At 36.7% G+C, this 12,679-nt stretch overlaps 1 protein-coding gene across 1 annotated transcript in view; it reads right to left on the bottom strand.

The window, feature by feature from the left end:
- The window catches only part of MOSPD2 (motile sperm domain containing 2), a 57,823-nt gene that overhangs the window by 27,155 nt on the left and 17,989 nt on the right, over positions 1 to 12,679 (bottom strand). The window contains exons 5-7 of the mRNA XM_019524684.1: positions 10,505 to 10,659; positions 5,054 to 5,114; positions 2,398 to 2,436 (exon numbers count right to left, since the gene is read on the bottom strand). Of these exons, the coding sequence (XP_019380229.1) occupies positions 2,398 to 2,436; positions 5,054 to 5,114; positions 10,505 to 10,659 (255 nt within the window). The remainder of the gene's footprint in view (positions 1 to 2,397; positions 2,437 to 5,053; positions 5,115 to 10,504; positions 10,660 to 12,679) is intronic.

The following is a 12,679-nucleotide window of genomic DNA, read 5'->3' as shown; positions in this document are numbered from 1 at the left end:
AAGCCAAAGCGGGACACGAAACCAGGACTGTGTGACATAAAACCTTAACTGGCATTAATGTTATAGGTGCATTACTTATGAATGTCAAAGTCTTAACCAAGTAATACAGGTCTTAACATAGCTGCCTATACTTCTTTTCTATTGTATCATTTTGAACATTACACATTTTTCAAATAATGTACTTCAAAATTTTCACCATTTGTACTAGTTTCATCTCCCTCTACCTTTTAGCACTAACAAACTATGTAAACTTCTGGAGTTATAAAATAAAAATGCAAATAATGGAAGTTGTCTTTAAATTTTGCAGAGAAAGGATTACGTACAAGCAGTAACTTTTGTCCACTGAACATACTGCCTCCACAAGCAACACAACAAGAGTTGTGTGCATGGTCAGGGAACTGCTTTGAGTAGCTGTTTTCTGTGAGAAGATGCTCTTAATTCCAGAAATCCACAGATCAGAGGTATAGATATATCCTTTTCCCTATTCAGTTTCTTTCTGTATCTAAAAGCCTCATTCGGATCTGGATCCAATAACAGGAAGAGGGAAAGTAAACATGCCCTATCAAGGCCATGCAATTTGATAGCAATAATTAATGATGTAAGCAGTCTTTTTAAATGGCACATGATGTATCTATAGTGCTCCTAAGATGCTGGAAAAAACATTCTCCATCCACCTGTGCCAAACACAGAAATGAGGCAGCCAATAGACAGTGCAGATATTCCAACTGCTGCTCTCAAGTGACTAAAAGCAGAGGTTGAAGGTGCCATCAGGGTGGCTTTACTGCCTCCTTTCAGGGTTTTCATATGTGAACTGTGAGAAAGCTGGTGAGGCATGCTACCCAGTGGTGCTCTCAGGAATACCATGGAAGTGGTACAGTGATACTCGTGTATCCTGCAGTGGCAGACTATAAAAACAAAAGTTTTTAAAGGGAGCAACTAAACAGTCCCTGAAGCACTGTCCACAGAAAATCAGCACCTGGTCTTTTCAAGACAATAGTAACTAGTGAACATGTGAATTGAACTCCATGCATCACACCTACCCTTTTATAGAAAAGGGCCAAGACTACTGTAACAGCTTCTTGTGAGAGAGATCTCTGAAAAAGGATAGGAAGGATGGGGTTTGATATTTTCTCCACCTAGCACAGTAAAAAGCCCTCCAGGACCCTGTTTTGCCTAAAAGAAATGCACAAACAATCCACAAAAGAGAGGGGAAACAGATAAGGAGCTTAATCTTTCTTCTATGGCACCTGGCTTGCAGATGCAGTCTGACCCATGGAGCTCCCAGAAGAGCTGGAAATTTGAGGGTGGGACCTACTGCAGAAACCAGGGTATGAGCCCAGCTGCAGGTGTGTTGGGGATGTGGATCTGGCCTGGAAAAGCTGGACCCATGCTCTATAACAAGTTTTGGCCCTCCATTTTATTCTCAAACTGACCTAGGTGAAAAAATTACTAGCTGTTGCTAAGGTAGCTGAAGAATACAAGGGAAGCTTCTGAAGGATGTCCATTAGCAAACTTCCCCTGAATACACATTGGTAATCCTCTAAGACGTTCTGTAAAAACAAATTAGGTATACTCAGTCACTGACTTGGTGTCTTATAGACTTACCAAGGCCTCAATAACCTCTCAAAGAGGTAACAGGTCAAGCTTTCTGCACTTTGGGCAGACTAGAGCGAGTGTTTTGAAAAAATGAGAGGAATGTGAGCGTATTTTCATCTCTGGGTAGTCTGTTATTCTTAATGACAGCTACATAAATGTATTGGTATGTTACATTAATTTTGCTTAATGACAGCTGTTCAGTGCTTCCAAATGTTATAGTAATTTCAAAGAAAATAAAATGCATATATAGGAAAAAGGTACTTTTTATGACTTTGTATATATATTCCTGACAACCTAATAGGAGAATAACCTGTCTATCTTCCAAGTGTGTTGGCTAGGATAATTTATGAACACACAGTCTCCCACCCGCCTCAATATAGAAGCATATGGCAATATCAGTGTTCAGTGTTGTGTGTGCTGGACAGGTATTGGCTAAGCCTAGTAATCATGGAAGCAGAGCAGATCCTGAGTATGGGAGAATGAGTACGTGGAGGTCTTGAACTGGTCTATTTATTAAAGGTTGCTTAGTTAAAGGTGAATGAAAGCCCTGGCTTTTATTTCAAAGGCTTGCTATAAAATCCTTGAGTCATAGTAAAAAAGTGCCAGGAAAAACTGTCATAATTTAGTAACTGACAAATTTGAAGTAGTATGTATTTAAGTAAAAGTAGAATTTGATCTACAAAGAAAAGCAAAAATGTATAAAACAAAAAGAAAAGAAAAGTACTTATTTGAAACAATAAACATTGTCAGATTTAAAAAACAATCCATATAAACTTATATTGCTAATATACTTGGACTTACCATTCATTATCCATGGCATTTCAAAAATCACTATCTTTGCTGAAATCAAAACGAGAGAGGCAGAGACTTAGAACTAAAGGTGTTACATATTTCACGAATAATGAAAGGGACAAAAAGGGTGTAGAGTATTATTAAAATCAAAATGCTCATCTGAAAAAGCAACTTCTATGTTTTTGGGGAAAATAATAGCTCCCCCCTCCCATTTGTAAAAATATTAATGGATATATATAAAAATATGTTTGTTAAGTTGAATAAAGACAATTTGGAAGCTGACTGGAAGCTATATGAAATTACATGATTTTGTTTTGGTGTATGAAAATAACTACAGCATATGAAAATGGCTACCAACATTTTGTGTACAGAAAGTTCACCATAATTATTCAGTTCAATAACCAAAAAGCAATAGCAAGCAACAAGCAATAGCTTTATTATTTTCTGATCTTAATGAGAAAGTAAATGTTCATTTCTTTAGCAAACAGGAAAGTATGATGTTTTAAGACTAAAATGCTTATATCAAAAGAACTGGTCATTTTTTCAAGAAAATTCTTTACCTAGAAATGGGGAACTGGAGCAACCAAAACTATTTGTGAATTTAGTAAATAGCCTGACCAAAAAGTTCTTTCCCCAGAAATAACAAAACAGTTCACTGTGGCAACAAACTGTGTGAAATTTTTTTTGTGAGGAGGAAGAGGTCTTGGTGACCTGCCTGAGCCCTGTAACAGAACTTCTCATAAACTCATTTGAGAAATGGTTCAAATCCCCTCTGTGCCAGATCTGGAGCACTGACTTGAAACTAGATCACAAGGTATCACAAGCTGTCTCAATGTTCAAGTATTCACTTCACAGGAAAGTACAAGAAATGACTTTGTAGTTAGGAAACTCATCAGGGTTTGTAGTTAGAAGACTCATCAGTAGACTTGGGTTCCAGTTCCTCTTCCAATGAAGATTTAAATTACTGTATTAAAAATGGAACATCTCCAAACAGGAAAGACTGAGACACCTACCCATAAAGTTCTTATGCCATGCTACACAGTCAATCCCTGTGGCCCAGTTATACTGAAGTATTTATATCAAGGGGAACAGCTTTAAAATGGAACAGACAGACACCTCCCCCAACACACATTATACAAGAATTGTAGTTTAGTAGTTACAGAGACTCTCCTCAGAATGTGGAAGGTCTGAGGTCAATACTCTACTCTAGATCTGGCGGAAAGGGAATTCATGAGCCTGTTTTTTTACACTGCAGGTGATTGCCCTAAGTATTGGGTATATAAGAAGGAATATAAACACCTCCTCAGCTGAATCACGGTGTCTAACTAGGAGCCTGTGAGGGGTTATATTGCACTGCCTACCTCTCCAGGCTTCTATCTGGCTGCTACTCCCAACATTGTTCCAGCTGCTGCAGCAGCTGGGGGATCCAGACTCCCCCTCCCTCCAACTCTGCCTTCTACCCTCTGTCACTGCTCCAAGGGGCAGCACAGTACAACACAACTGAACCACCAGTGCTGTGGGAAACCTGCAGCCCAGGGTGCCCGAAAGGTAGGATACTACTGGGAAGTTTACAGCTAGGAAGCCCAGTACAGCAAAAGCACAGGGGGCAGCATATGGATGCCCAGGCAGTTCAGCAGGGGGTGCACACAGCAGCAGTTAGGGGGCAAAGCACAGTGTGGGTGGAGCCATAGCCCCCAGTGGTGGAGGTGCAGCCCTTGCTAGTATGGACCCCAGACAGTTAGCCCTGAGTTGCATGAATAATGTCTAAACACCTTTGTGAACCTAGTCTGTGGTATTATATTTCACTTTGCTTTCATTTAAAATCCCCCAAAACACTACTTATAAAATGTGATCATAATGCATTATCTGATCCCAAAACAAGGTTTTTTTTTTCAATCAAGCAAAAAAAGATTCCATCTTGTGTGTTTGATCCCTCAAAAATGTCAGCTGCCAAACTGAAAAAAAATCAATTATTTTTATGACTTAACAAAGCAACTACTAACGTTTAAAAAAAGTGTTTGTGATGTTTCATTTAAATGAACCTAAAATGTACAAAAAGAAACAAAACTTGAGTATCTCCAGATGGTCTGCAAGCATAAAAGGTTAACATGTCACAGACAAGTGTTCAAGCTTTCTTCAAAAGAAACATTAACATTTCTCACTCAAGTCTGTTTTGGAAGGACAACTTCTTACCCAAAAGATTCAAGTCCCCACTTACAGTCAGTCTTTGGCCTCTATTACGAGGTTGCTAAAAAAGCACCAATTGTGTAAGGACTTGGCCAAACCCTACAACTATAGAAGAAAAGTACAGGGAACATCTGTACTGAAATGTCTCAACTCTTATAATTTCTCTCTAAAGTTGAAAGTACTCAAAATCACTCATGTTTCCAAACCCATGCTTTACACTCCCTATTTTTAAAACAAATCAACACATTACAAGTGAATTGTAAACAAAAATTATATTCAGAATTAAAATTCTGGTTATTTCCACTAGTATGAAAAAATGGAGAAGACATTTTGCACATAAATGTGCCAGCCTTCACAACACCAAGTTAGAGACAAGTCAACGTGCTTAAGAAAATATTTGCAAATTTTTCGGGGAAAAAGGCTCTCCATCAGTTGTAAATTTATCCAATGTGAAATTTATCCAAGACATGCAACTTACTGAGAAAATTAGGATAATAATCTTGAAAACAGTTGATGATGAATCGAACAAAGTCCAAATCCTGAAACAAACACAAATAATAAATGGAGTTTGAATCATAAAGCAGACATCTTTAAAATGACTAATTTTGCAATTAAAAATGGAGATAGATTAACTCATTACATCACAATGAAAATTATAAAGTCTGGGTATATTTATTAAGTTGCAAAGATTCTAAATCCCAGTGTAATGTGATGGCCACAAACCTTCAAAGATTTAACAAGTATGTTTAAGTTTTAAAACTACTTTCAGTGTACAAATTAAGCACATACGTTAGTTTTCTGCTGAATTAAGGCAGTTCAAAACTCAGGAGCTTTTCTTTAAGACTCCATATTGTGGTCTGTACAGTAGAAATAAACCTCTATTACTAAATGAAAAAACTATAAAGCTTTCCTTACAAGTTACAAGTGATTCTCAACCAGGGAGCCATGACACTGATATACCAAGATTAAATAAGGGGTCGGGGAAACCCAATAAACCCCCAACCATGAGTATCTTTGTAAAAATACAAAGAGTGAAAAGGTCTTATACTAGACAAAAATTATAACTACAAGCAGACCTTAGAATTTACTTTTCAAATAAGAAAGGTGAAGAAAAGGAAAGGAAAAGCTACTTGTCTGAAAGAATTCCAGTTATTTTATAGGGGTGTTACCCCCATACCATATTTCACTCTTGGTGTACACTTACTCAAGACCGTAAAATTTTGGTAGGCAATACCTAAAGCCGAGAGTTCTCATGCTCCTTTAATAAGGGTGTAAAAAGACTCTATAAGATCAACACCACACAGTTCCTTTTCCCAGTGCAGAATTCAATTATAGGTGGGCCCCAATGAAGAGGGGATTTTACAGAATTTCTCTTTTGGATTGCAAATCTCCAGAAGATATATTTTATCAGAGTGGAAAACCACGGATGGAGGATCTGCCATGACTTCTCATTCATATTTTTCCAAAAAAGGTAATTGCTATTATAAAAGGAGGTTTACAGCTTTATAAAATGGTAAGAATAAGATTAATGATTAATTGTTTAAAATAAAAGCTAACAAATGTCTAGAAGTCTTTTAGGGACACCAGAAAACATAAGGGTATCCGTATCTGTCTGGCAATAATCTATGCTCCCAAACTAAAAATCTCTTCCATTTAACCACCAACATCTGATGGAATTGTTCTTATCATTGGCTGGCATATTCAATATATCTGACAATACAACAACCTGGCTTCTGGCATCCATCCAAAGAAACATCAACATCTGATGTTTTCAAGTTTGGAATTAGTATTGATGTTTGTTTCAGAAGACATCTCAATAACTGCATCTGTTTTGAATTACCAGGACTCCTTGAGAAAGGGCAAATATCGTAATGATTTAAATGGCATCTTGGCCAATTTTATGGAGTACCCCTGAGCGCAGTGACATCAGTGCATAAGCATACACCACTAAATGGGACCAATCAAATGAATGCATTTGAAAGGGACCTTGTGCCTGCCAACTCTGGAATATGAAAGCTTGCAAACAGCTCTACTGGACTGATGCTTTTATTATCAGAAAATTGCAATGGCAAAAATTTTAATTGTTCAAATTGTCCACCACACTTCTATATACACAGGAAGTTAAACTACTGTGAGGTTTGTTTATGAATGCATTGATTCCACAATCCAACTGCTTCTTTACTCAAGTGGGTAATGGTGATCCTGTTTGCTTTTGATCAAGCAAGTTGACAAGTTGGACAGACAGTCCTTCCTTGTATCAGAGAGAAGAACTCAAATCTTGCCTTGTGGACCTGAATTCATGTATGAAAAGGTCTCTTTGCAAATACATTTGCCTTGACTTTGATGGTGCTGTGGGTATGCCCTTGTCCCCCACCTGCGGGGGAAAAAAAGTAACAATGCAATGATTATTAGAGTCTTGGTTAGAAGACTCTGGCTTTGCCTGCAGCAAAATGAATCTGAAATCACAGGAACACTTCTCAACATAGCAGGCTGCTGCCTCAAGGAAGTCAGTCAGACCTGTATCATACTGGGGGTGGAGAGAAGAGGCTGTACACAGCTCCATTATATGCACTGTGTCCACCTTCCTACACACACAAAGATTTTGCTTAGGCTGGCAGTCATTATAAAGATCTGCTGGGCCCTCAAAAAGGGGTCCATAGAGAAACAGACAGAGGCGCTCAGTTTCAAAAGTACAGAGCTAAGAAGAAAATGAGTAGCTGTCAGCTGCGCACTGCCCTATACAGCCTCAGTATAGGAATCCAAGGGCACAATACGTACATGCAGTTCAAACAGACATTATTAATCAAATCGCAAACATACGCATATGAAACAGTAGAATATAAACTTTCAAAGAAATGTAACTTATAAAAAATCACTTTGGCAAAAATAATTTAAGTAGACAAGATTTACAAGTAATACACAAAAAACTTTTAATAATGAAAAAAAGCTTTTGACGAAATTCAGAGAGTCCATCTTGAAACAGAGAGCATTTTTCATTAAAATGAAGAACATGATACTAAGTTCTAGATAGTAAGTAGACTGCAAAAAAATGTTCAAGATAGGATTTAAGCACATATTTAATTCCACTTGTTGAACAAAGCACTTATTCCTAAATACCAACAACTTCACTACTGTGGTATTTAAACATGTACTAATGCAGTTCACCAAATTGGAAAAGGCTGCTAAAACAGGACCTAAAAATAGGAAGAGGCATATATTAAAATGACAGGGGGTAAAATATATTTTGCACAAAATGGAATCAACAAGTCAAAAGAATTGACTGTTATAGAAATATCAAAACTGTGCTTTGTTAAGTGATTTTTTTTGAAACCTAGAAAGATGGATTAATTTATTTTGTGAAGGTTACTACTGTGGGTTGCCTGGGAAACTGCTCTGATCCCTGTGTTGAGCTAATCTATGACTACAATACATTTATCAATAACTCCCCAAGCAGATGTGAAACCTACTGGTCTGAAACACATTTCAACACTTATTTCTAAATCCCTAGAATATAAAATACTGCATTTAGAAACATACAAATATCCCAATGTCTCACTAACCTTGAAAATATTCCACATTAATCGTTTTGTTCAAACTGTTTTCTGGAATAATTCCAAATTGAAATATTTAGACGGATACCTAAAAACAGTCCCTCTTTTAACGTTATACTTATGTGAGACAAAAACCTAAATAAAATAGTGGTGCTCACTCAATATAGAGGAAACCCCTACTTTTTATATTTCACTTTCTTTTGACAATGACATTATTCTGGAATATCAGAGTACAGAAGTGAATTATAATGTTATGCTTTTTCTATTGTGCTCTCTTCAAAACGACAGCATCATTGAACACCCAACAGCACCTTTCCAGCTAATAGTTTCTTCCTTTCAGTACAGGGTAGGAGTCTCAGTGTTTTAAGATCAGGGCTCAGATGAAATTGTTTGGGTTAAGCTTCAGTCAGTGTTAAAAGAATATTGGTATGTTGGAGAAGAAACTAGAAAAAACAGACACGGATTTTACTATTACCATTGACTGAAGAAGTGAGACAGACATAGGCCAACAGTTCAGAAGCGATATAGGATCACAGCTGTTCCTAGGTACCTAAACAGCAGATATGGCTATATTAACTTTTCCTCCATCTGTCCTATATATAAGCATAATAGTTTCTTCAGTATATTTACCACACTGCAATCATTTCTGCCTTTGGAATCTTGTTTTCTGTGATTTCCTCTCTATTTACTCCATTCATGAGCAGCAGAGACATTTGACCTAAAGCAACAGTTCCCAAACTCTGATAGATTGCATACCGCCAATTTAAAATGATACAACCTTAAGTACCATGAGCAAATTTTTGTCATATAAAGTAATTATAATAAATCTGTTAACGCATACTACTGAAAGGTTGTCTGTGTACCACTGGTGGTACACGTACCGCAGACTGGGAACCGCTAACCTAGTCTTCTCTCTTTAGACAGGAGAACCTGCTGGTATTGAGCAATTGATCAAGGGTCTTTTAATCTGAAATTCACTTCCCTTCAATGGTTTACCAGAGTTAAGCTGTTAAGTTCTAGATTCACTATAAAGTCCATCTTTTTACTCTGACTTTTGATAGGGGAAAAAATGGCTTCAATTACAGAATGGTACAGTATGGCAAGACAAGGATATACTCCATTATCAACATAGTGACCTATCATAGGAAGCTGCACTAGATGTCTATTGTTAACATTGATTTTTAGATGCTTTACTTTGCACAATGCAAAAACATAAGTTACTTTAAACGTACTTTGAAATAATACATAAAAATGCAGAGTATACCCAATGTCCTGTCATCTAAGACTATATAAAACATATGGTAAAGTACGAGTGACTGGTAGTAAACAATTATATTGTCAGATGTACTCTGATCAGCAGCCACGTATGAGAGTTTTCTTTTCATGCATTTCTGAATCTCTATCAAAGGCTGCTTTAGGACACTATGTGCACAGTAGTAAAAAGGATGAACGCTGAACATACAGGAAATGCACGAAAATTCTGGAGTAACTTGCAATACTTTGCAGTATCAATTTAAAATTAAACCTTTTAAACTATTCGGGACATTTAAGGGATGTAGCAGCATCTCATGTATACATTTCAATTTTTAGTTTATCTATGTCCAATTTAAGGTAACCAAATAAACATTAGAATTTTTAACACTAAATGAACTACCAACTTACAAAATGAGAAAAAGCATGAGCTTTCAATTATTTTTGTCACAGGTGATCTTCAGCTTTTTTTTTCATGTATCCATTAAAGAAAGAACTGTCTTTTTAAAAACCATTCATGATTTTATACATCCTAAAGGAGTAAGAAAAAAAGAAAAGATCTTGTTCCTCTCTATGTGCCACCAATAAGTTTACTAACAGATTTAAACATCAATTATTAAACTATTCCTTTGGTAATCATTTTAACAAAATAATTAAAGCTATTTCTGCATGCACAGACATGCATCAGGTTAGGGTAGCAGGACACAGTTGCTGTAGAGTTATATTGGGACAATATTCCCTCCCCCTCTTTCCAATAGTTCAAATAACACAACTCAGGCTACAAAGAGAAAGAAGACAGTATCAGAAGTCAAAGTTGCTCCTGGATGCCCTACAGACCACCTCCCATGACTTCTGCAGTACTAGAAATCCCAACCAGTCCTTCCCCCGGCAACCTCTAAGATGTAGTCATTCACTGCCAAAAATCTACAGCAAATCAAGAATACAAGATGTTGAAAACGGAATAAAATAAAAGCTATGGAGCGATTGGAGAGATTATAGTAGTTGTGAGTAGAGAGCTAGTGGGGCAGAGATGTTTTGACTCTGGGGTTCTTTGTGCATAATAAAGATCAACTGGGATTGATAAAATCAGATTAGTCTAGACAGAAATTATTAATTTAAATGCTTACTATTTGACTGATTCCAGTTTCTGCCATGTCAAATACAACCGTTAAGGGCTTTCCATGGTCTCTTCTGTTATAATGCTCTAACCAAAATGCTACAAACTTCTTTTTCTCAGACAGCACTTTAGGATCTTTTGTATGACACTTCACCCTGAACCAGACTACAAAGAAAACAAACAAAAGGATTGAACAATTTATCATCAAAATAGCAAATTCATATTACTGATTTAATATATGTGCATATAATACATAATAGTGTATACTGTCTTAAGAAACCCATTTTCATCTACTGCAACTGTTTCTACAAACAGAAGTGGCAAAATTGTCTGCTTTTGTTGCTGTTGCTTTAAACCAAAAAATACCGCAAACAGTACAAAAGGGGAGAGAGGGTGGAAATTATAAGCCCAAAACCATAGTCATGGTACTGGCATCAGACTGTGGGACTATCAACCTTCATAGTGTGTTCATTCCTCTTGTGTAAACAACCAAGATTTCTGAAATTTCCAACTTGAAACTTGGCTTGAATGGAGGTGTTGCTTCCTAAATTTAATTTGGGTAGCCCTTGATATTTTTTATATTATTTGTAGAAAGTTAGGTCATGGCAAGTGTGCCTGTGCTTTTACTGAATTTAAGGGATATTCTGTTTTACAGAAGATGGTTTGCAAAATAATGATTTCAGTTGCTTATACAATAAAGACAATTCAAGCTAAAAACAATTCCCAGGAAGTTTGCCTACTTCCAATTGGTGACAGGCTGCCAAAATGGCAAGGAAGACAATCCCCAAGCCACCAAATTATTTAAATCTGTAAACTGCAAAAGGTACCCAAAACAGCAATTTTTAAATCTAAGGACCAATAAATCAAGGGGAGAATCAAAGGATTAGCAAGATTCTATAGCCAAAGACTACCGGGTGCTATATATAAAGTGCTCTGAATTAGACCCCAATAGTCCTCTCCAGTCAAATTTCTCAAGAAACAAAGTGACATTTTTCTGGTAATTACTTCATTACAATATTGAAATGCTATTGCAATTTAAGGCATTAACTACTTCTGTTAAACATCCCATTATTTAGACCGGTGATTGGCAACCTTTTTGGAGCAGTGGGCTGCAATGATCAGGCTCTGGAGGGGACAGGCATTAAGACTTGGCTGCTGTTGCCAAGCGTGGCACATGCAAAGCCCCCTGCTACCAAACACTGCAAAAGCCCCCTAGGTCTGCGAGCCAGAACTGATCCATGGGCCATTGATTACCAGACCCCAGAGACCATACCTTTCTGAAGAAAGATATAATTATACCTTGATAAACAGAAAGGACAGAATTTAACTGATATTTAAAGATAAAATAAATATCAACTGATTTGGCAGTATCAACATTACTCTGAGTGGTTTATTTCGAATAACTGATATAAGTATTTTCCTTCTGTTTCACAGATTTAAATTACTCCATTTTGCCCATTTGTAAACCATTTAGGTTATACAGGATATACCATGAACAATTTGTGTATCCTTACATAAAATTATTTTGCCTGTGTACGATACACTGAGAAATAACTCAACATTAATTTTGCAGTAAGGTACACTTTTGTTCCCTCGGGGGTAGACCAATTCTCAAAAGGTATTATTTCAACTGAAAGCTCTCCACAGAGCAACAGAGGAGAGCTGATGCCTAAAATAACTGTTATTACTTGTCATGCATTTTGTTTTCATTTTCTTTTCCATTATATTTAAAAGAATGTCCTATTTAATAATTATTTACTTGTTTTCAACTGAAGTTTCCTGTAAGACAAAGTAATCCATTCTTGCGACTAAACAGTGGAAATTCCATTCCTGAACTAGGACTGAGTTCGAAAAAGCAACTTTAGGGCTTTTGTTTTTCCACTAAAAGTCACTTGGGTACTTGACCTGAAACACCCACCTTTCTATTTCACAGCTGTAATACTGTTATTGCATAAGAACCATGATACATCTGTGAAAATTCAAATGGGTGCTACAGATGAGAATGAGTTAACTGCAAATAAGGCTTAATATGGCTGTATAAGTCAAAGCAAAAGAAACACCGTATTTCAGTTCTGCATTAACGACTGGGGTAGAGAATACAGTTTAATAAACAACAAAAAATTAATCTACTGAATTCATGATTTCATGGCCTCTGAGAAATCCAGACAACGAAAAAGGGGGGGGG

The sequence above is a fragment of the Gavialis gangeticus genome, unplaced genomic scaffold (genome assembly GCF_001723915.1).
Source record: "Gavialis gangeticus isolate Ggan-Ray unplaced genomic scaffold, GavGan_comp1, whole genome shotgun sequence".
Classification (NCBI taxonomy): domain Eukaryota; kingdom Metazoa; phylum Chordata; order Crocodylia; family Gavialidae; genus Gavialis; species Gavialis gangeticus.
The sequence above is the reverse complement of the archived record's forward strand: the minus strand, read 5'-3'. Positions and strand labels throughout refer to the sequence as shown.